The sequence below is a fragment of the Halichoeres trimaculatus genome, unplaced genomic scaffold (assembly GCF_033239565.1).
Source record: "Halichoeres trimaculatus isolate MK-OKI-2021-1 unplaced genomic scaffold, fHalTri1.1 fHalTri1_scaffold_10, whole genome shotgun sequence".
Lineage (NCBI taxonomy): Eukaryota > Metazoa > Chordata > Actinopteri > Labriformes > Labridae > Halichoeres > Halichoeres trimaculatus.
Window position 1 is genome coordinate 25,511,102 of NW_027437187.1, and position 24,885 is coordinate 25,535,986.

The 24,885-nt window shown below is 40.3% G+C and overlaps 1 protein-coding gene and 1 long non-coding RNA gene across 3 annotated transcripts in view; one reads left to right on the forward strand and one right to left on the reverse strand.

Moving 5' to 3' along the window:
* Positions 1-21,665, forward strand: part of LOC141796287 (A disintegrin and metalloproteinase with thrombospondin motifs 20) — an 89,558-nt gene extending 67,893 nt beyond the window's left edge. Inside the window, exons 29-39 of the mRNA XM_074677318.1 lie at positions 5,866-6,033; positions 11,545-11,721; positions 12,590-12,760; positions 14,583-14,789; positions 14,992-15,121; positions 15,952-16,046; positions 16,144-16,238; positions 16,345-16,478; positions 18,393-18,484; positions 18,692-18,796; positions 19,041-21,665. Coding sequence (XP_074533419.1) covers positions 5,866-6,033; positions 11,545-11,721; positions 12,590-12,760; positions 14,583-14,789; positions 14,992-15,121; positions 15,952-16,046; positions 16,144-16,238; positions 16,345-16,478; positions 18,393-18,484; positions 18,692-18,796; positions 19,041-19,130 — 1,464 coding nt within the window. The 3' untranslated portion in view covers positions 19,131-21,665. The remainder of the gene's footprint in view (positions 1-5,865; positions 6,034-11,544; positions 11,722-12,589; positions 12,761-14,582; positions 14,790-14,991; positions 15,122-15,951; positions 16,047-16,143; positions 16,239-16,344; positions 16,479-18,392; positions 18,485-18,691; positions 18,797-19,040) is intronic.
* On the reverse strand, positions 217-4,351 carry LOC141796288 (uncharacterized). 2 transcript variants are annotated; one of them, XR_012598882.1, is made up of 4 exons: positions 4,094-4,351; positions 3,146-3,190; positions 1,028-1,171; positions 217-822 (listed from the first exon to the last, which is right to left on the reverse strand). It is a non-coding gene; the product is annotated as an uncharacterized LOC141796288 (long non-coding RNA). The 2 variants fall into 2 exon arrangements; XR_012598881.1 differs by having other exon boundaries at positions 217-1,171.
* Positions 21,666-24,885: the final 3,220 nt, after the last annotated feature.

Sequence of the window (24,885 nt, forward strand, 5' to 3'; positions counted from 1 at the left end):
ATTCCCATTTAAACATGATATTAAAATGAGTCCTCTGCCTGTGGATATATAGTAATGGGACACATGCATAGCAGATGTGGATTTTCTTCCATTTCCTTTTCTTTCCACTGAAAAAATAATGTATGATTATCTTATTCTTTCTCTTACATCACTTGCTTTACAAATCTGTGCCTTTGTTTTTTATAAAAATAAATGCAAGGTCATGATCTTCCTCTCTTGAGCTTTTCCAAACCTCCCCGTATGCAAGCTGTGGCAAGCTGTTTGCTATGACAGATTAGAAAAGCAGCTGTTTAACGTTGAGCAGGAAGAGGGGAGTTAGCTCTGAATGTCATGTGTCAAAGGTCGATGCTTTATAACTTTACAGCTCGACTGCTGTTTGTATTTATCAGGCTCTGTCATAGAGAATTTGTTCGTTTTCTACCTTTCCTCCAGTTGTTCCTGACTTTCCTCACCTGCTGCAGAATCTGGATGTGAACAGGGCTTAGGTTTTCAGGTTAACACAGCAATGGAAAAAGCCCTCAGTGGAATGTTTACACAGACGGAAAAAAAAACTTGGCTGTTTTGTCATTTGGTTTTGACTTATGGTTGCTTGGTGTATCTTTACTGAGTGGTGTTGACTTAAAAAGGAAACCCTGTTGAGGAAACTGTATATGTCAACTCAACCCTGTGTTTATTTAACTCTTTAAAGATGGCAGAGTCATAGGCTGGCTTGGAGAGCAGAATATGCTGTGGAGTTGTAGCCAATCAGAAGCGAGCTGCAGCTGACTGTCTGTCAGGGACTTAGACAGGAAATTATTTCCACATCTTACAATCAGTGCTGACCTGCAATGAATAATAGAGCAAAACCAACCTGTCACATCTGAAATCAGTCACTGCAATGCACTTCACTGTTACAGCTGTGTTAACATTCTGCAAAATCACTGAATTTAAAAGACTTCTATTATCTGCTGCTTACGGGTGATGGAGTTGGTTGGTTAACATTAGACAGGTTAGATAAATGAATACTCAGATATCACGCTGCTCTTACTGTGCCTGGTTTCTGGGCGCTTTCTCCACCCGGATGGATAAAAGATCTATGACTCTTGACATTCCTCTGTCCATGACGCCGCTCTTGCCAGCTGCTCCCATGTTGACAACATGTGTTGTTTTGACTTCTGTCTTTGAAACCTCCCTGCAAAACAACACCATGAACAGAGAAACAGCCTGAATGTTCCCTGATGCTTCATCTGCCTTTCTCTTGTCTGTCTTTCTCTGATTTGCACTTCAATCTTGGCGGCAGAGAACACTCTGATTCCACTGATGATGTTACAAAATGAATTAGCCTATCAAAAAGAGCATTCAGTTCTGGAATATCACTGCCTCTTTGTACTGGATGTCATCCACAGATATCAAAACTGATTTAGTTGACCTTGAAGAGCAGGTATCTGTGTCTGAAGGCTCAGTATCTCACAGCTTTGACAACACGCAGCCCAGGGTATAATTCTACACTCTCTTCATGCTCTTGCAAGTTTGTTCTTGCTCTGGGTCAGCACGGAGCTCCTTTGAAGAGTCCATGTAGCTACAGTTACCATATGCTTGGTATTACCATCGTCTTGCATTGCAAATGTGCTGCAATGTGATCGGAATGCAACCTTGGCTCTCACATTTTGAGATATGGCCTCAGTTAGAATCAGAGGGTGTAGATAATAAGGATGCATCGATAGAGTTAGCCCATGGTTCAATAGGTTCTTCAGATTTTAGTCCAGTTAGGTTTGGTTTGGCTTGGAGAATTATTCTTATTATTTTTTGCATTAAAATGTTGGCCTTTCAGACACATTTTACAGGGATAGCAAGTTGTAGAAAAAAATAAATGTTTATGTATTAAGAGCTAAATTATTTATTTTTTCAACTTTAATGCAGAATAAAAAGGGAGTTCTGGTGTATTTAATATTGTTACAATAAATACATTGATATATGCATTATGCTTTATATACTTTATATGCTTTTCCTAGCTAAACCAAGGCTTTGTTATGGGAAGCATTACTGTGACTGCATGTTGTGATTCCATAACTTTATCATGTAAAACTATGTTTTTTATGTTTCTTTGTGAATGAGTCTTAGTGAATACTATTTTATTTAAGGGTCTGAACTGCTCTCACAGACATTGATTGTTAGGGGGCAAACAGAGCTAACGTAAAGACCTATATGCATGGGTTACAGCAAAAACCAAACAACTAAACAAAAGCCTCAATTCTGAAGCACTTATCAAACCATGAATGCCATACTGGCACCCCTAGTGGATAACATACAACAGATACATCAATTAAAAATAAGTTTAACTTCCCTTAACAGTTAATGCACATCATCATCTATCCCATGTTACTGTGTTACATAAACTTAAGTCCCTAGAGTTCTAATGACTTTATTGTTTTGCAGAAAATGTCTTTACAAGTTGAAAAAGCTAATATTTAAAAAACATCATTTCAGACATGATTTTAAGGTATAGACATTGAATGACTGCTGTTTTCAACCTTTAAAGCTCCACACACAAACTTGTGGTTTGTGAGTATTTTGGCGCCTTCTGCTGTACTGTACGCATAAGTAGCATTTCCCACAAAGCATTTCACTTTTAACAGTCTAATCTATTATCATTGTAACTGTTTCTGCTGTTTCTGAAGTTGTCTAGCAGTCATGCATGAGAGCAAGCCATGTAGAAATAGTTGATCTCTGTGCTGATGATATTATTTTCAGCCAGTACCATAGTAGGCTTAAAACTCCCTATAGGAGCTTTAATTATGATATTAACAAAGATCCTCTTGATGTATAAGCCCTGGCATGAACTGCTGTTTTCAAAACACTCACTTCTGTTTTTATCCTCAGACACAAAGACCTGAACAGTATAATTATAGCTCCAGAAGTAATGACTGTTCTCAAACTCTGCTCGGGGCTCAAGTGATCAGTGATCAAATACGTTTATGTAAACACACAAAGGAGATCTGATCTGCACCAAAGTGTTGGTTTGGTGGAATTTAACCCCTTTTTCTCTCTCTGTAACGGTGCTGTATTTGCCTCTTTGTTTGCCAAATTGGCTGAGTGACAGATCTTAAAATGCTAGTCAAGTTTGTTATTGGATGTCTCAAGGTTTCCGTGTGTCCCATTGGCTCACCTGTTCACACCGTAGAAGTGGGTGGGGTCATCTTAAAGTGCTCGCCTGCCAGTCAAAAACAAAGACAGAGAATGTTAAAATAAAGACATCTGATACAAATCTGATTGTTATTTTGTTGCAGAAAGTTGGATTTTGTTAATTTGATCAAAACCAGCCATCAATAATAAACTCCCTTCTACTTTTTGATGGTTTAAGCCTGAGAAAAAGCATAAATTAGCTGTGCCTAGTTAAACACTCAATTATGTAATTTGTTCCAGAACTGTGAAACTCTTTCAAAATAAGAGCCCCACTTTAGAGCTATTAAGTAGAGAGGAATAAAAGCTGGGTGTTCATTACATTTGGCTTCAAATATCAAAATATGTGTTCATGGGTTGAAATTCTCCTCAGCTAAGGAACAAAAACCCTTTTCCACAAAAGCTGTTTGATTTGGCTGGCTTTCAACTTTGTGCCAAATCCAAAGTGGTTCAGTCATTCCATTTTAAAGTAATCCACATTATGCCTAACACGGCTGGATTATACTAGCTTTAGCCCACCTAATCATGTGTAATTAATTGCTGAGACAACGTGGGAGGGCAAACCTGTCTCAGGGGTGTTTCATTTCCCATGTGACTGATTGATTGTGCTTTTTCTCAAGTTGTTCTTCCTCTGCATGTTAAAGAGACCCTTCACAGAGCGTTCTTTTTTCATTGATTTATAACACCCACACAGCTTAGCAACACATTAGCATAGCATCAGGGTGCCAGTATACCCTGTCTGAGATGTAGAGGTTAAAATGAAGAACATGTAGTGCTATCATGATACAAAGTAGGCTCTTAAATATCAGGCACATGCAAACATCCACTCTCCAAAAACAGCCACCTCTCCTTTTCTTCAGAGGATAAAACAGCTTGATGCAAACTTGTCACACTTTAAGTCGCTGAAAAGAACTGATAAGTGTAGTAGTCTTACCTGAGTGGGTGCTGCTGATTGAAGCCGCCCAGCTGTAGCTCAGTGTAACAGAGGTCCCTGAGTCCTTGCCCTCTCTTTGCTCTCAGAGGTGAAGCTGTCCTCTGGTCCCACGAGCGGTGCCAGCTCTCTGTGCGCTCTGCATTACCAGCCCTGATTAACTAATGGCTGACAGATGAGGTTGGCAGGGCGGAGGGAGGAGCAACTCGCCATATAGCGTCTCTTCTTCCCACCGTTAAAATGCAGATACAGTTCAGCTGGGGGAGCACAGCCCGTATGGCTGCGATTTCCTTTCTTCCTCCCTTTTTTTTCCTCCTCTTTCTTTTTTTTCTTCCTGCTTTTACAACAGTAAGGAGGGGCTACCCCTCCACCTCAGCCCCCCTCCTTCAACATGTTTGCCTGTCTCTGCTCTTGTCTGAGGTAGAGGCACTTCTGTTATCATTTTTGAGTGAGTGTGCAGCGGGTATGTGAATCTGCCGTGCTCAGGACTAGTCACTCAGCTCTGGCCTTTGGCTTTGATGTTCTCCGTCAGCTGAGCCATCCCTGTGTTTAAAATGCCTCAATAATTACAATGTGTATGATGCATGTGTGTACACAGCCTGCACCACACTTTCAAAGAAAAGAACTGGGGGTAGCTTTGTTTAAAGGGATCAAGTGGATATCCAAACAAATATCAGTTGATTTCTTACAGGAAAAACATAAATCAGCTTCTAGAAACTGGACAAGATGTGGCAAATCTAGAGAATTTTCTAAATTTAGGCTGTGTCTTTTCATGGTTCATCATCTGTTGTACAATCAGTGCCATGACCGCTCAGAAAAAAAAGTGTTTGGTGTTATGCAACACTTCTGGCATCATAATAAGAGGACAATGTTATATTATGTTTCTTATCTGGAGTGGAAAATACACTCAGAAAGAAATGTAACTCTCCTCGTCTTGTGTGTCTGATTCCAGCACCCAATTTTTGAAGCAACTTTGAATGGGGGCGCTCACTCATCAAGCAGAAATAGCGGGTACGCTAATTGCCGTCTGGCCTCATGGGTACCAAAGACTTTTGAATATTTTCATCTCCAATCTTGTTTTCAGCGCTTTCATCAGGGCCGTCTGGTTCTTATTCACGGTCGTCATCGTCTCCCTAGCTCTCCTGTAGTACTCCGAAGTCCCCTTATTCGTACCAGATGATGGTCTTGCCTTGCGCATACATCAATGTTTTGCTCCGTGTCGTTTCCTCCTCCTGCCCCAGCCTCTGCCTGTCCACAGCAGCTCTTAAAGTAATTCCTCTGTTTACAGGTTAAATAGCCGGCTGCATTCCATCAGCGTCTGAGTGTTTGACAAAAAAGGTTTTTGGCGAAATCCATTTAAGTTGTTTGGTTAAATTTGTTTGTAGAGTGATCACTTGGCCATGAAATGCAATGAGGAAGCTGCTGCTGGGTGCACTGAGTGAACTTTAGTTGGGATCTTAATGGTGTTTATGTAGGTCAGAGAGAAACACTGGGCTGCACACTATGCGCTCTGCATCTATGACTGTGTGGATCCCCTCTGTGTCTGCTTCCTGTGGACGTGTTTTGAGTTAAATTTGAGCTTTAAAGGCTTGAAAATTCCCATTTTACTGTTATGTCTCCAAAATAGTGTCCTACTCTCTGAATAATCCCACATCTCATTATAGAAAATGTATTTTAACCACTTTTTTGTAACCATGAACATGCTGAACATCATGGTATGAAGAGTTGCACACAGATTCTCATTCTTCTTTCCTCTCCTTTCTCTACCCCCTCAGTGTTCAGTGAGTTGTGGTCGTGGGACCAAGCAGCGGGAGATAAACTGTGTTTACCAAAACCAAACCAAAGTAGAGGAAGAGCACTGCAGTCATCTCCCCAGGCCGCGGACGCAGAAAGCCTGCAGGACCCGGGGATGCCCCAGTTGGAAAGCCAACAAGTGGACAGAGGTATGTTTGCCCTTTCTTCGTCTCGCAAAACACTCTCTTAAGGACTTCAGTAACAGTAACTGCCGCTAGCAACTGAGACACAAGTACAAACACAGCCCGAGACTTCCCAGAGGCTGCAGATGTAGGACATGTACACACAGAGCACCTGTCCAATCACAGCTCAGTTTATTCTTGTTGAAGAGTAATGTGTGGTTTCCTCAAGTGTGAACCAAACACCACAGGCTGGATCTGAAACACACTTTATGTGGTGCACTTGACATTTAGATGCTGAGTTTTCCAACAAAGTGTTGAAATAGCTGTGCAGTGCAATCTTAAGAAGGGATTTATGATATAACACTACTTCCTTTGAAGTTTCTTTGCAGACCAAACACGGATCGGTATGTTTCCAGAGCGCTGTTGGTTGCAAAACACAGGAGGATTGTGCTTAAAAAACACATTTTGTGTACTAAATCTCATTAAGGATTTGTCAGTTACTTAAACGCAGCTGATGCCGCCTAGCACGGCCTCCCATACAGATGAAAGCATGACACAAAGAACAACATAAATTCTCAAGCACAGCAGGTTTCTGCACCATTGTTCACTGGTGCAACCAGACACTGACAGGGCAAAGGCTGTGCATAGAGGAGTCACTGGAGGGGGGAGGTCGAGGTCACAGTCATGGTGGAGCCGACCACACAGCCGTGATATCTACTGCTAAGAGAACATGCATGTAGCTGCAACACAGATTTGGCTCCAAGTCACGTCGAGCTCCCACAGGGCGGAAAATATTCAAAACCAAATTTATCACAAGTTGCAGAGCAGACTGAAAGGAGGAATGCTGTGTCATGCTCTTTATCATACTGTGACAGATTGCCCAGAGGAACAAGCACACTGCACATTCAAAAACACAAAATAAACACTCAGAGCTCAAAAATGGACATCATTATCTCTCCATAGCTTCTTTTATGATCCATCACTTATTTCCTCTTTTCTTTGTAACTGCAGCTAACTTAAACCCCAAAATACCCATGAAGACCTACGTCCACCTCCATTCTGACTCTCCAGCCTTTGAGGGGTCTCTCCTCCTCCCCTCCTTCCCTCTCCCACTTTTTTTCCCACCCGTGTCTGGAAGCAATCATCTTCCTCCACATACCACCAGCAACCATGAAATCCTCAACCAGAGCATAAAGACATGTTTTATATCTTAATATCCATGCATGTGACAACTCTGAAACCTCAGCACCCTCTGGGTGAGTTATTCCACTGCTACCCAGCCCTCTCACTCACCTCTGACTGAAGGGGGGTAATGGGCAAACATGTTAGAAGAGCTGGGTGGGAGTGAGGGAAACTTCTTGGGACATGAAACCTTCTTCACATTTTTCTTTTAATTTATTTTTTTATAACTCATTTATTTACATAGGAAAAAACTGAACAACTGTTAGATATTTGATTCTGCATCATGTTTTTCTGTCCAGAGATACAGAGTTTTGAAAATACATTTTTTACGGTGTCTGTTACTGTTTCACTGAATAACGCTGAAAGATCTGTCTGTTGACTGGTTCAATAGAAAGGAAATAGTTCTGGTAAAAAAAGAGAAGAGTGTTGACGATTATTCCAAGCAAACAGTTTTTAATGTTAGCAAACAGATGCAGCAAAAGTCTGAAAGAAACACATCTAACATACTGTGTAAAAATAAAAATAATTGCACAATTGACATCATCAACAGAAGAAAAAAACATAATTTCAGTTTACTTAAACTTACCCTTCAAAAGCAGCATAACTAATGAACTCTTACAATTTATAGTTGACAATTTTTAGAATATAACAGCATAACTAATGAAGCTCAATCATCATTACAAATGTGTGCACTGGTATGCCCTTGTGTTTAAATTGAGCAGCCTATAAGGTTCGTGCTGGGCCACTCAGGTCCGATCCATGATGGACACAGGGTCCGAACTGTCAAACAAAAAAAAGGACAAAAGAGCAGAAGAAAGCTAAACAGAGAATGATACAGCCCGAGCTAATGCTAATTAGCTTTTAGCTCGGGCTGTATCACTATATAAAACAGGTGCTAAGCTGTTTGTTTTAGTGTTCATTCCAACCTACATGCAGCAGTTATTCTGCATTGGTCTGTTCAAACTTGAGAGTCTATCAATAAAATGAAGAGTGAGGTTACGTTAGCTCTACTTGGTGGATGACTGGCAGGACAAAGCTAACCAGGATTTACTAACGTTAGACATTACAGACATGTCTTAGAGCACCAGACTGCCAGCTGCGCTAAATATAAATGGCTACTTAACTACTTACAAACTGACAGTGTTTACTTGTAGTCACGTTAGCCTACAGGTACGTCTGAGCACCAGGCTAACATATAGCCGGCTCCTACAATGTGTGCTTGATGTCACGTTTCAAACCATAGTGCTACGTAACTGTACTGACAAATACCTTATTCAGTAAAAAGTTGTCTTGAACAAAGAAAATTTGTATCAATCTGACCCCACTTAATTCCAAAACAAACACACACATCACTAAAAGTAATTTACAACAGTGTGCAGAGACTCTGGGCCACAAGGTGGCGAGGGAGTGCATTCAAAATAGATCCTCCTCATAGCACCTTTAGACTCTGATGTGGGATAACCAGGCAGCTAATGAAGACAAACCAGACAAAACAGATCTCAAAACCTCTCCTTTGACAGAAGGACTTGGCAGGACTCTTGTCTGGATGAAACAGACGAGACGAGAACCTCAGCATCATTAAATGACTGGATAATCTTATATTGGTGATGTTTCTGAGATGATTGAAGGAAACTCTTGACACCTCTTTGAGCTGATTCATAGCAATCTGTGAGTTTGTCATGTGAGACTTTAGCCTGTTGTTCCTCTGAGATAGTTCTTGTATTTCACTGATAATCCACAGACCTGTTGAGGAGCATCACACTTTATGTTCAAACAAAGCATCACTTGACCACAACCTCTGGTCTCAATTGTTTGGGTAAATCAGATTCTGTCTGAATTTACATTGGACACATGGTTGATTTTTTATGCAACACTGTCTTTCAAAGAATTAAGAATATGGATAAGGATTTTTAAGCCTGGCAGTCATCAGAAGCTTTAATCACTGATACAGCAGGTTTCATTTTCATGCTTCATAATAGAAAAAAAAGTTCTTGGTTTGAAGGTAACTTTTATTCTCTTTCCAAACCCAAGAACTCATTCCTCACATCGAGCTGAATTTACACAGCAATAACAAACAAACGTAGTGAGAAACCAACAAAACAAATAGCACCACTACATCTGGAAGTTTTTTGGGGGGAGGAAATGTAAATCTGGTTGCAAAGTGCTCAGATTTTCTGACTGTGTGAAATCACTGAGGCACAGTGATGTTCTTTGAAGTCTGGGGAAGAGTCGGAGAGAAATCAGGCAGATCAGCTGGAGCCTTACAGAGCGCTTCCTCAGTATGCAGGTATGCTTCCCAAAGCACATCAAAGAGATGTTACAGATAGACCCCCGTGTGACCTCAGATACATGTCTGAAAAAGGAACTACAAACTGCAGTTAAATTTATCAAGATCGCTGTTTTATAGAGCACACAGCATAATATGATGCAGCCACAGCAAAACAAAAAATGCTGCAAAACTGAGAGTATCATGTTTCTAAAAAAGGAAAATAGCTTCTTTTTATAGTATTTTACTATGTAAGTACAAGTCCATTTACCATGTACTTGATTATATTTTGCCAGATGTGTCATTACACCAAGGATATATCAAGAGGAGCTGGTTTTGTGAAGTCAGTGTTCATAACAATCATCCAGCAAATACAGCTTGCTTAAAGAGTTCTCTCTCCTGGTTTCCTTCCATGTCCTGCAGCCAAGTACAAATGTAGATTCATGTTTCCTGTCTCTGAGCCCGCCAGCTTAGGCCTTACACTTGAATTTGAAACACAAAGAGGAGTTTTTGAACATGGTAGAGGTTCAAGATGTCCTGTCAACACTTCCATAGATATATCTTTTATTGTAAATTAGAGTTACATGAAAAACTGTTCCTTTGAGCCCCTGAGGGTTTTACTCGTTGCAGGAACTAAATCAATAACAAATCTGTAGTTAATACTATGTCTATGCATTCCAGAAAGGATGTGTTTAAAGATACTCAGGAGAATCTTTGGAAATAAAGGGAGCATCAGTGTTACACTAACGTATATCTGCATATTCCCAGTTTAGATTAATATTCTCTAGTGACTGAGTTCAATGCATCTTTTTCTTCTTCTCCTCTCTTTTGGGGATTCACTAATTCAACTTTTAAAGTCATTTAATACTTAAGCTGTGTTATCGGCCATGTCTCTAATGTGAAGTTGAGAATGATGTTTTCATCAACTTCAGGCTTTTCTAACTTGAGTTGAATAGATGAGCCCAGTAGATCTGCTCAATAGATCACCTGTTTGTCAACGATATCCGATCTTGCTTTTTGTGTCTGTATCAGACCAAGACCAAGATGGGACTGGATGGGTGCATCTCTACTCTTTTCCCCTGAGGCTGTTACGTTGTCCTGTAATGGCTTTGTCATTTGTGTTTTGCTTCACCTCTGTCTTGTGCTGTCTTTTAAATTAATTGTTTAGCTCAACCATCCACTTACATTCATTGTAAATGAACTGATCAATCTGTAGATAAGTGATAGAGTGTGAGAACCACTTGGTTCATGTTGATTCTGGTGCCCCCCTGTGAGCAAAGCCAGCATGTCTTTGCTGATGTAGTCCCGTACATGCTTAATCAATGATTTTTTTTCCAACAAAAAAAAAAAACACTTTTTTTTTTTTTTTCAAAGTTTCAATCATGGTTCATTGTTGCAGTGGAAAATACAAATGTAAAGCTGACACTTCTGCATGCTACAAATCATCATCTGACACCTGTTACAGAAGTGTTAAAGGTGTGAAATTAAGTTCATAACATTTCTCAGCCTCACAAAGTACTGGATTTCATGTAATACAGTTCTCTCTCCAATCCCACTCTCACTCTCCCAGTTTTTTTTTTTTGTTTTTTTATTGAGGCACAAATAAAAGTTCAGAGATAATGTGAGGATTCCATTAAAAAAGGCTCTTGATTCCAGCATATCCCCAACTTATTACTGCACAGCAAAATCTGAAATCTAAACAGGTGTTTCTGTTTTATTTTTAGTAAGAGTTGTCTTATTGGCCTTAATATAAACCACATTTCCCTGACAAGCCTTTTAAGAATATCTTATTTCAAGATATTAAAAGACAAAAAAGATGCAGAAAGTCCTGAAAAAAGGCAAGGGGTGAAACATTTTCTTGTCAAAGTTTCCGAAATAACAATGTCTCAAGCCAATCAAGCACCATTTAGTCTTTAAATATCTTAAATGAAAACATTTTTTTACTGAAAATAAGATAAAAAACTTGCTTGGATGCCAGGTTTTGCTTTGTATATCTTACAGTATTACAAACAAAAGATTTAGTATAAATGCCAGAAACTGAGTTGCTATTTGAATCCTTTTTTCTTGATTGAATGTGTTCCCCTCTCTAGTGCTCTGTGACCTGTGGAGTCGGACTTCAGAACCGGGATGTGTACTGCAGACTCAAAGGCACTGGACGGGTCAGACAGGAACTCTGTGACTCGCACACTCGCCCTGCCACTGTTCGGCCATGTCAAAGTGCAGAGTGCACACAGTACACCTGGGTCGCTGGCGAGTGGGATGAATCTGTGAGTACAGATTTATTTCACCATCACTTTCCTCTCCTTTGGTCTTTTAGTGCTCGACACTTGAGCAGATGTTGAAGCGTCTTATTAAGGACTTTATTGGCTGAAATCTGCACTCTTCCTTTCTTCCCCTGCACCAATAAAAGACAACCTGCAGGTACATTTCCTGTCTTGTGTCAGCTGTAAGGGCTTTGGTGATAGCCATCAGTCAGTGAATCATATCAAGCCTCAAAGTACTGATGGCCATCATTCCCTTTTGTCCCTCTGAATATCTCTGCTCTGTGTCACGCTAGCAGACACTTTTTTCTCTGCTCATCTTTCTTTAATGTCCCGTGCTTTGTCCTCCAGAGAAAGGCATAAAAGAGGGGCACCATGTAGGGACACAGCGCTGGATCCTCCCGCTGCAGGAATGTTTGAACTATTTCAGATTCCTGTCTGTGTTTCTTTGAGGACTTGCAGCCGTGTTTCTTCACCAGTTCTGCCTTCCAGTCTTTCAGTTCTTGTGAAACACAAAGACGTTGTCGTAAAACCTGCGCACAGCTGCTCTTTTTAAACCTAAATTAATTTGCAGATTCTGGTCCATGTCATTATATTTAAAAGCTCCCATAAAGTATCCCTGAGCCTGAGGGAGAGCAGTTTAACTTTTATCTTTTATGTCAACCACAGCACATGTTTGGGATTGCCCTCTTTAAGAGCTAATGTAACCATTGTCACACAGCGCTGAATTTCTTCTTCAAACCTACACATGAAAGGAGAAGCCCAGAAGTCTGTAGAGTCCACAATGATCTTGCTGAAAGGACAACACTGCCCCCCCTCTGCCAACTCCTCTTCACTCCTCCTGATTTCTTCTCGTGTTGTATTTTTTTTGCAGTGTAACGTGACCTGTGGAGAAGGCATGAGGAGCAGGAAGGTTGGGTGCATGGGCCCAGGGATGACACCTGTCCAGGATGATTACTGTGAGCCTTCATCACAGCCTCCATTACAGCAGGCCTGCAAAGGAGCACCCTGCCACTTCATGTGGATTACAGGGGAATGGTCCCAGGTAAGAATAGGGGAGGGCATGAAAACTAGGATGTGTTCTGGTGGAAACAGGAAACAACAGATGTAAAAATGTTTTAGAAAGTTTAAAAAGAAAACTGAACTTTTCAGAGCACTGAAGCTGCTAACTGTCACAACCTCAAAACTGTTCTTTTAAAAAAATTGAAACAAAAAAAAGTAGCCAACACTTAGTCTGAGAAGCAGAGAAAACCCTTTTTTGTGTTCATGTATCTCCACATTTCTGTGCCTCTAAATATATAGGCTTGCGAGTAGGGATGGGTACCTTTCATCTTTGGAACGTTTCGATACCGATGCCCAGTACTTGGCAACCAGTACCTGGTATTTTTTTGTGTTTATGTTGTAAAAAATATCAATTTGTTCAATAATAAAAATTCAATATTTATTTTTTCAATTTAACATATTTATTCTTAAGTATACAACCTTGCAATGCTGTGTTCATGTCAGCATGGAAAAATGCCTACTCTTCCACTCCCTTACAGTCACAAAGATGCTTTTAGGTACCTAAACATTGTACCTTTTGATTTTACGTGAATCAGTACAGTACCCGGTACTTTTGACGGAGTTTGGTTGGTACCTATAAAAGTACCTAATTTGGTACCCACCTCTATTTATGAGGGTGGGCTGAAAAGTTCATACTCTGACTAGGAATGAGTTGTGTCATGGTGATGAGACCTGGCATGCATTAAATTTAACATTTTCTGACAGCTATGACATGGTTTATTTTTCAACACCGTCAATGTTTTCATGGGTTGATGCAGTGGCAGGAAGTCCATACCTTGGGTCATCTTCAAGGCTCTCCCTGTCCCCCCTCCTGAATTCAGCTGCCCACTTTTTCTCAGTTGAATCAGCTGAAGCATCGTCCCCTCAAGTAGCACCCATGTCGGGGTAAATTTCACTGGGCGTAAACCCCTTTTTCTGCAGATATTTTATAACACCACAGTGCCAAATTTTATCCATATTTACAAAATGTCTGTGGTTCAACTTTTCAGAGTCCGCAAACACTCCATCAGCGTCAGTTAATCTGAAAACAAACCATGCCATAAGTGTCAGAAAGTGTTGAATTTAATGCATGCCAAGTTTCATCACTAAGGCATAACTCCTTCCTAGTCAGTCTATGAACTTTTCAGCCCTACCTCGGGGATTATCAAGGCTTCATCAAAGATTATTTATCCTGCTCGACTAAAAAAAAATTGGGCTACAGAACCTACAAAACCTCAAGCTTTTAACTTAGGGATGTTATTAAATCAAGTCAACAGAAATTAGCCAGCTTGAAGGAAGCATGAAGAGAAAAGAAAAAGTCAGAAAACAGGCCATCACTGATGAAGATCAGCATCACTGGGCCCAAGGTTGAAGATGACCAGCCCTGTTTACCGTATACTTTATAAAGCATGGGTGTAGTCTCTGTGATATCACCTATTGGTTTCTGAAGAGACATTTTGTAACCCAAGCATATCCCGACAAAACTAGAAAGTCTGACTCAACCTGACTTTTCATCAACCTAGAAGCTGGCAAAGAGGTGGATTTCAGGCAGGCTTAGTTATCCAGATTTATGTTTAACTCTCAGCTGTTATATTATCCCTGTGAATGTGTTGTAAAAGAAAAAAAGCCCTTGTTTAGCTTATAAACAAATAGTCAGCCTCAAGTGGACATTAACAGATCAACAGGGGGTTGCCGCTTGCGTATTACATATCAACTCTCTGTGCAAACACTAGCCTGTGCCAGTGTGAGTAACGTGTGTGTGTGTGTGTGTGCGTGTGTGTGTGTGTGTGTGTGTGTGTGTGTGTGTGTATCTCTGTGTGGCCAAGTGTTCTGCCAGCTGTGGTGTTGGCTATCAGCAACGCATCGTCTCCTGCTCGGCCGTGCCCTCCTCCCGGGCTCTGCGCCCATACGCTGCAGCGCAGTCCTCCTCCGCCAGCACCCACTGCCCACGGCCTCACCCTCCTGGCACCCAGCCCTGCCTCCTCAGGGACTGCCCGCACACAACCTACTGGAAAGTTGGCCCGTGGAGCAAGGTGAAGCAGAACAACGCCTGTTAAGGCAGCAAGAAATCCTCTTAAGCTAATTGTTGTTTTCACTAAACATTTTGATGACTTGTGAGTTTTTACAGTTCTGCTGGTAAATCTCATTTGTGGATTTGGGTCTGACTGCAGCTTATTTGTGAGGCGTGTTGTTTTGGAGTTGTCTGGTTAAGAACTCTGTGTGTGTGTGTAACAGTGTTCACAGACCTGTGGGGCAGGAGTGATGGAGCGGAGGGTGGAGTGTGTGACCTCGAAAGGCCAACCGTCCAAACACTGCCGTCCCTCAGAGAGACCTGAGTCACAAGCTGCATGTCAAGACAGAGAATGTGAGCTGCAGCCTTTGCCGTCCTCTTTTCTTTTTTCCTGTCCTCCACATACTCAGAGGATTCCTGGTCCACTCTGCACGAATTCATCCATCTTGTCTGGCTTCTCTTTTTCGTGTAGTTTTTACCACCCACCCGGGATGTGTGGGGCTATGGTATTAAATTGACTGTGCTGTACGATCAAAACCGTAACTGATTGTGTTTATAGAAGGTGAACTTTTTGCTTTGTTTTAACACATTAGGCAGAACAGCAACCTCCGCTTAAAGCCTCTTGGAGCGTTTATTTAGTGCTGCAATAAAAAAGAAAGTCACCCCTTTTCTGTGCGTGATTCAGACAGTTTTTCAAATAGCCTGGGGGTGTCGCAGACCTCATTGTGTGAACTCTCAAGCGCTGTTTAACCCGGCAGCAGGCCAAAGATCGCTGATCCACTCCCCCACTTTTCAGATGTTTCAGTCCTGGCGCATTGGGCTGTTCACTCCTAACTTGGCTTCTGCCAAGTCAGGCACTGGTGAAATTAAAATGATATGCTCGGGTGACAGCCCGAGTATTAATGCTAATCAGCTAATCAGTCTGATGCGAGCTCTACAGTAGAACAGGATAGCAACACAAATAATGAGGTGCAACAGTTGTTGTTTTACAAGACAAGAAGCAGGTTACATTCCCTCTCATCTTGAGGTTTCATATCTAACATTTGCAACCCGTAGCATTTATTGCCAACAGATTTTTGGCTTGGTTTGCACAAGTTGATAAGCCAAACTCTCTAAGGTGGTGGCAGTCAAAATGTTCATACATTAAAACTTGCCGTTCCCCTCCTGCATTCTTCTTCTCCCAGGCCAGTTGTTCGCTTCCTGCCGAGAGGTCCAGATGAGACAGGGTGTGAAGATGGATGGAGAATACTATCTCAAAGTCAAGTCACGGATCCTACAGGTGCGTCTGGGCTGTCGAGAAATGTGCTTCTGCTCACATCATGACTCAGCTCACAGCTTCCCCACAGAACTCTCATCTGTTGTCTTCATGTGTTCAGATTTACTGTGCAGAGATGCAGACTGATTTCCCAAAGGAGTATGTGACCCTCCGCAGCGGACAGACCGACAACTACTCTGAGGTGTTTGGACAAAGGTGAGTGCTATGATACATTGACACGTGGTCAAAATGTGTCTGTGCTGCATTTTAGAATAATAGGGAGCCTTTTTTGGCCCTCATACTTGTTTTCCTTTCATCAAAGGTTGCTGAATCCTTTTGAATGTCCATATAACGGCAGCAGAAGACAGGACTGTGAGTGCAGGAATGACTACTCTGCAGCAGGATACACACTTTTCCACAAAGTTCGTCTGGACCTCAGCTCCCTGCGGATAATGAGTGCGTAATTACCACGATTGCCTTACACTGTCTACTGTAATGAGACCACACATTGGTGTTGTTTTAACCCTCAGATGCCTCTTCCTGAAGTGCTTAATATCATCCATGCTGTCCAAATATAATATGTGCAGCTTTCCCTACAATCTCCCCTGAAATAAAAATAATGACCTTTCAACGCTCCAAGTTCACATCACAAGGTGAAGACTTGAAACAGGGCCTCTCAGAATAAACACATGAGCAAGAAAATAAAGGAATGCATGCATGCTCACACAGACTCAAGCAGACAGACAATATGTGATGTCGCCTCACACGTCTTTTCTTTGGCAAGCCCGCAGGACAAACCCTGCATACGCCCATGCATGCGTTCACATTGATATCATACACTCTTGCATGCAAGCAATCAAATTCATACACACACCCACACACACGCATCTTTAGACCTGTCTCTCTAAACATTATTATGGTCAGCTCTAACCTCCCTCTTGTGTCCAAGTTCGCCTTTGATTAGAGGATGTGAACTGGTGTACAGTGTGCAAGAGACTGTGTGAATGCTGAAGGAAAGTTGGATTAGAACCAACACCATCATCCTCCCGTCCTCTGATCTGGATGTAACAGCACATGCTCCAACCTCTTTGGATGGTGCTAATTTGATTTTAAGGTGGCTTTAAGAGAGCTTAAAGCAGGGGGTAATGAGTTTGAGATTTGTTGCAGGAAACATGAAGAGAGTGCAGGGTACCACAAAGTCTGTTGTGGGTGGCACTGCAGGATAAATTGGAAAGAACAGGGGAGTCAGGGGAACAACCTATAATGTGAGTCACTGAAATCAACAATTTTAAACCACATTTTTTACCAACACCTTAAAATTTAGTTTTGAACAAAGTTTGCATTCAGATCAAGGTTGGCAGATACCAAGATTGTCAGATTTCTGTAGGAGCCATTGATTACATCCACAATGCTGTTTTTTTTTTTTTACATCAGGCTCAGGATTGAAAGGGGAAATGCTTATGCTAATATGAAAAATAAATTTTAAAAATAGAAGTACAACAACAACAACAAAAAATCAGTCCCATTTTCAGATTAACCAAGATCTAAAAACAGGCAGTCGAAACCAAGTACAATGAGAGTGTATGTAAAGCCAGAAGAACACAAATATAATGCTTTAATGCTGGGCAGTGGCTAATGGCTAACATTGCTAATAAATCAATATTACAAGTCTTTGTAAAAACAAACATATTCAACGTCTGCTAGTCACCACTAGAGGGCATCTTAAATCAGCAATCAACCACTCTTCTGCTTACAATACCTTTGGAATCAAAGGTAGCATTTAGCTTATGCTAAACATCATCAGACTGTAGTCAGTGTTAGCATTTAGTTCTATCTTTGCCGATGGTACCATAAGCTAGAAAGTGAATTGCTCACAACAGCTTTTGAAACTGTTTAACAGTGGAAAGCCAAAAACAGACTCATATTTGGAAAAACAACATATAAGATGTCTCACCAGCTCCAACTAGAGGACAGCTAGCTTTAGCATGTAAAGATGATGAGCAAGGCCGATTTTAAACCTCCAAATGAGAACATTTTAATTCTACTTCTGACTCTTATATATATTCCCAGTGTACATGTGTAACCTGGTGCTCTCATGGCGCTCTCATTAGCTAACTATGAATTCGCAAAATAATGTATGAGGCATGTATGTATCTGATAAGAAACTAAGATCTTTCTACTAAAACCTTTCTGTCAAGTGGTCAGTCAGAAACAGCAGAAACATCTGGTATGGTGTGAGAAAAGTGACATCAACACTGAAATGACATTTTATTGCATAAGGTTGTTTAGCTTAGAGCAGCTGTTTGCAGTCTGTGTTTACTTCTACTCTCGCATGTTGTGACTCAAGCTCTGTATCTTTGCCCTTTACAGTCACAGATCTGCAGTTTTCCCAGACCCTCCTCGGCCGACCGGTGCCTTTTGCTACTGCTGGAGACTGTTACAGTGCTGCCAAGTGTCCACAGGTTGGTGTAATGCTCTTCATTGTAGCCATGTAGAAATGGTTAATGTGTTAGGGTATGTCATTTTGACCTTGGGGGAAAAAACAACTGCAAACTAATTTAGCTTAATCCCTTTATCTGCAGAAACATCCAAAGATCTCTGTCACAAAAATGATTGGGCTCAGTTCTTTTCGTATAACACAGCTGAGGAATAACTCTTTGTGTTTTCAGGGCCAGTTCAGTATTAATCTGATCGGCACTGGCCTCAAAGTGTCTGAGGCCACCAAGTGGACATCTCAGGGCAACTATGTTTCAGTAAAAGTCCACAGGTCTGAGGTAAGAAGCCATGGAAATGACATGAATCATTGTGGATGAATGTAGTTGTGTTAAATGTAACTGTTGAGTCTTGGATATGTCAGTGATTTTGTTCTGAAATGTCGTCTTATTTTCCATGTTGCTTTTCTGTCTGATTCATTCACGAGGAATCCCCTCTGACATTTATGAAGCTTCCATCCATTCTCGGTGTAAAATGCTGCCCTTTGCCCACTTTTTCCTCCCTCACATTTATCTCTGTCTGTAGGACGGAACAAGAATCTACGGTCGCTGTGGTGGTTTCTGTGGGAAGTGCATTCCCCAGGCTCACAACGGCTTACTCCTCCAAGTCCACTGAGGGCCATGCATGCAGAGACCAAACCCTGAACTCTACGCTGAAGATCAGGAACATACATTCATGTTGATTTGTTGGACCCTGCAGTCATCTGCGAGCGTTGGAGGAGTTTTAACAGTAGTCAGCCTACAGTGTCATCCCCATTTCCCAAATGGCAGCTAAAACATACGAGACACTACGCACTGTGCAGTACTGCAGGGCCTCTGCCGGGTCCTTCATCCAAATCATTACCCTGAGAAAGAGCCAGCAATGTCTGCTTGCCAACAGTGTTGCACGATATCAAACACATCTGCGCTTTGGAACACAGACTTTTTTTCCTGACACTATTTGCATTTTTCAAGCATTAAACAAAGGGATACAACACCTACAATCACAGGAGACACAAAACCACAAACAAAACCTGATACATGATTCTTTTTCTGTAAGAAAAGAACACTGGTCTGTTAAAAAAGGCAGTCTTTGAAGTGAAATACAGTCTGCAAAAAGACATTTCTGGATATTCATCATGTAGTATCTGGATCTAATCTTGCTAAATGTTACCTCCCACAGTTCTTAGATATTTATGATTTAAAGTAACATTGTATGCATATAGGAACCACTTCTCATGCTGACTTGAAATTACTGGTGGGAAAATGTGTATTCTGTAACAATCAAAAAGTAAGGGAGAGGGGGAGTTGCATAAATTTTAACAGTATGAAAAAAAGATAATAAGTGGATTATATTAACGATACAAAACAGTATTTTTTTCTTTTATTTTTAAAAGCTGACTTACACATTCTTATTTTGACATTTTGACCTTTACTCATGCCAGCAAAGCAAACACATTGAACGAGGAGGAGACACCTGTCCTGACTCTGCCTAAATGAGGCAAACTCTTCATGTATCCTGTCTGTGTCACACGCTCAAAAACCAAAGTGTAGAAAAGGAAAAGGATTTTCTCACAGTGATGTTAGACACATGATTTCTTATGTCTTGACATCACTATAGAGTGTACTACACAAAAAAGCAAGACTGCACCTTCAGTGTGACATTTTCTACTTTAGCACAGTCAGATCAGCTGTTTTCTCCACGTTGGGGTGTCGCTTTGTGTTTGTGCAAAAACATGCAGTTGGTAATGACACTGTTTTACAAATCTACGTGCTAAGATGTCAAACTCCTACACTGAATTTCAAGACTGACTGAATAATTTATCTAACATCTAACTACTGACACCCTTAAGATCTGCCTTGTGTTGTGATGGTGCTTTTTGAACACTGGCAGATTATTTGAGTTTTGCTTTCAGCTGCTGTTTGATATTCAACAAAACTACTCAACCCACAGAGGCGTTTAAACACCGAGGATTCTTTTATGTTAATTTTTGGTGTGTTTGTATTCTTATTTAAATCAATCCACACAGAGTTCTCATCTGTTACACAGTATCACAGGGTGTGTATCGGTCATCTCACCTCACACCCTCCATCGGGCCTACTGTAGGTACCTGCAACCCCTACCTCTCATAAACATCTATACTCTACCGAGATATGTGTTGTAATATATAAATATATATGTTTGAGCATATTTATTCTTTAATGACTGTAGATATATTCTGTGTTTTAAGGGTACAATGACTACTACCAATACAGAGGATGATGTCTAAAGACTTTTGTCCTCTAACTGCTTTGCTAAAAGAGGTATTACCTTACTACTGTTCGTAGCATATAACCACTAACCTGTGTGAGGATCTTTTGAATGGTGCTTTTGAACTACTGGAATTACCTCTGGTCTTGAGAAGGAAAACACTGGCTTTTGTCTCTGAAGTAGACATAGGATCTGCATAGAAAGCATATTACGGTCCCACGTGTTAATGTTGCTGCAAGGCTGCGGAGAAATCAGACAAACCACTGCATGAGGAGATCTGCTCTGGAGTAGTACTAAACTCATCTTAAATTACTCTCATCATGACCACTACCAGGCAACCTAACATGCTCGGATGTTAAGCTTTAACCAAAGTTAGAAGATAGATGCAGATTTTGTTCTCTTTTCAGACAATGCAGCTTCTTTTGATTAAAAGAACAGCTGAAAAATAAATAAAAATAAGTCAATGAGCAGCTAGAAAACCTTTGGCCATCATTCTTTTTCTTTTTTTTTCATGATGGTCAATTGTTCTATGAGGTCTGTATCAGAAAGTTAAAGATTACTTGATGCACTATGTGCCATAAATTTTGTAGAAATGTAATCCTGTTTGTTCTTTTTTGTTTGTTTTTGTAATAACCGTTAAGATTTGTAACTTATGATATATGTGCATTTTTAATATTCATACTTGAATTGTAAACAGAGTGCTAAATATTGAATGAGCATTGGTACTGAACAGAGAAACAGTGTGATTGTTTGCCAGGCTTAATCCAAAGATGTTTGTTGAGAATCATATGTACCTGACAGTATGTATGTTTGTAGCCTGTATAAAAGAAATGAATGATTGTCTCTGGTGCTATGGTTACTAATACTTACAATACTGTACGTCCTGCTACTATACTAATACTGTAAAAATATATGTAATAATAAAAGGTGCTTTTCAGCTGACTCACAGGCTGACTGTGTTTTTTTCTCTTTCCATCATGTGTTTGCAAGTTTTAGATTTTTTAGGCCACACTGAGTTTAAGGCATCCACTTTTTTTCAAAATATATTGTTCGACACTTCTCTAATGGATTGATTTGATCCAGGAAATTTTGCAAATCTGTTTATCTATTTATTCAAATACGTCATCTATTAAGTGGATTGCTGTGCAGACGCCAGTGTGTCCTACTCAGATAATTTGATAGTTTCGTTTTCTTATGATCTGACTTTTCATTTAGTGTAGGGCAGGGTGGGTGAATTGTAAGTTTGTTATTAGATTGATCCAGGAACACCATATAGCTGAGAATATTGCCTTTTCTCGTTTTTTATTTTTATTTTTTTTGTTGTTGTTGTTTTTTTGTGCTCTCTTTGGGCAAAGCCCTACATTAAGTGAATTTTACATGTATACATAAAACGTCCCTGCTTAATTTACCAACACGAGAAGTTCTAAACACTAATCTATTTGATGTACATGATGACAAACATAAATTTTTATTCCTTTCTGTATCATCACAGGAGTTTTGAAATTTCTTTTTTTTTTTTACTTTAATATTAAGATCAGATTCATTCGTTGTAAGACACGTTTACAGCCTAGCAAAATTTGGATATAATCAAAAAGCTTGTGTTTACTAGGAAACAGGGTCACTCAAGTCTGAACAATTTGATCGCAACATGCTTTTAAACTATGAATAATGTCACAAATGATATTCAGAAGCACATGTGTAAATGATCAAGTATCCTTTGATATGTTGAAGAGAGTTTCAACCCCTTTAACAAATGAATGAAAACCCCTTTCTGCATTCATACTTTTCACATGCATTATTCCGCAGAGTGAGAGGGTCCATCACGCAAATGACATTACAGTGTAAGAAAAAACACCTTTTTTAATACAGATGATTTATTACAGACACTCTTTAAGATAAAAGCAAAATTTTGATCTTTGTTATAGCAGATTTTTTTCTCCAATGCAAAAGGCCAATCTGTTAATAAAGGAGGGCAGCAGGTTAACACAGACCCTGTGCTCAGGCTCTCCACATCACGGCTACATGTGGTTCCACTTAGCGATGCAGGTTGAGTTTCCACAACATGACTCTCTACAGTTCAAATCCACTTAACAGACACATAAACAGAGCAAATGCCTTTAAATCCATTTCTCACTGAAGTACACTTATTCCCAGTTCTGGAAACAGCTGAAGCTGTCAACCACCCCATGACTCATCAAACTGTTATGTCAAATCAATGAATGAGGTCATTTCCAACCAAGCTTTGAAAACGTCCACCAAATAGTGGAAAGTCTCATTTTCAAGGAATTATGTCACCGAGTAGAAACAGTAATAAAATGTGCAGGTACTTCAGTAAAAGGCAAACTGTTTATACCAAAGCCACTTTTCCAGGGCTCGTTGCAGAGAGATAGCTTTGTACATTAACTGAAAACAGATCCGGTGGTCCCTCAAGAACCACTTTGATTTCTTGCCAAAAGCCTGCCTTGTTTCCTAAAATCTAATCTAAGGATTTGGAGGAGTCCTGGAGCATGACAACATCCCCCCTCAAAAGCAGTTTTCCAGGGAGGCATACGGACTCTTGAGGCTGTGGAAAAGGTAGAAAAAAAGTCCCTGGCCTGCCTGCTGTGAGAATAAACCAGACATCTTTTAATGACTGAGCTGAAAAACACAAACCTGCTCTGAGAATCCTCATAAAAGAGACTAATGATTGATGTTTACCATGGAGTGCAGTCTGCTTTGAGGTAACAGCACAAACATTCCTGTGCTATCTGCAGCTGCAACCTGCTCTCAAGACCACGCAGCCACAAACCACGACTTGACTGGTTCACTCTGACAGACTTAACAAATGTACTTTATCTCCCAGGGATATAATTCTGGCCGCGTATTCTGTGGTTTGCTTATAGTGGCTTTTAAATTACTCATTGGAGGTTTTTATATGTTGCTGTCAGGGTGCAAGGCAAAATTAAAAATGGTACCAAAAAATAACACTGTAGCACCTATAAAACAAAAAGTTATGCTTCAACTTAAAAGTATAGGCTAACTTATGAACATATCACACCTATCAGAGAACCACTGTATTAAATGTACATTTCATTTTTTCATTTCTTTTATTTTTTATTTTTTGGATGTGGAACTAGTTTTCCAAAGAAGAAATATTGTTTTCTGTATACTGAGCCAACAGTGACCCCTATTGTATCAAGAGAGATACTACGGTCAGACGCTGAGACAGATTGGCCAACTACTTATAAATCAAAGAATTATACAAGGCAGAACTGGCTGAGACAAACTCAAAAACAAATGCTCATGGTAGGGAAATGTAATGGCTAATATTATAAAAGACAATACTAATATATTGGATGCAGACAAACAATGGAGAAATAACTGGCCTTTAAAATTTGCATTGCAACTTAATGTGGCACCAGTTTGACTCTTCTTTATTGTTCTCTTTCTTATCCTCATTGTGTGTAACTCATTTTACTTTTTTTTCTTCATACTCTGACTTGTTGTTGACTTTATCTCTGGGTACAGCTTGCATTATCATAAAAACAGGATGCTAAAGAGGTTAGCTAAAAAGTTCCTCGAAAGCCAGAACTCACAAAACATGCTGCTGTCTGACATGCTTGTCTGTGCTGTGGGTTTCTACAACTCAAGGTTCAAGTGAGAATCATTTGATGTTAAGACAGGATCTCAACAAAACAAATTGAATTACCTAACCTTACCTAAAACAAGGTAAAAAAACAAACAAAAAAATGTATAGCTACATTAGCTGTTCATCTGTAAAGATTTTACCCTGTACAGAGACTGTTAAATGATAAATGTGGTACAAAAATGTTAATGTAAAGACTTGTAATGGTAGAAAAAGCACAGGTGTTGCCACCAGTTCTTCACAAGCTTCAGCATGTCCAATACTTTCTTTGTCACATGACTTTTTGGTTCAACTCTGCATGTGAGATTAATGTAGGAATGAGTGGATGTGATAGATTTAAATTGTGAGGCGTTTTTGCAGATGTCTTTTCTGCAGGCTCGTGTTTAAAAGGTGACACCTTACCTCTTACCAGCTGCTTATATTTAACTGTGAAACTGAAGTCCTCTGAGCTCCTCGTGATGCATCTTTGTTACTGACCAGCAGATGGCAGTAAAGCTTCACGCAACCATTGGCAGA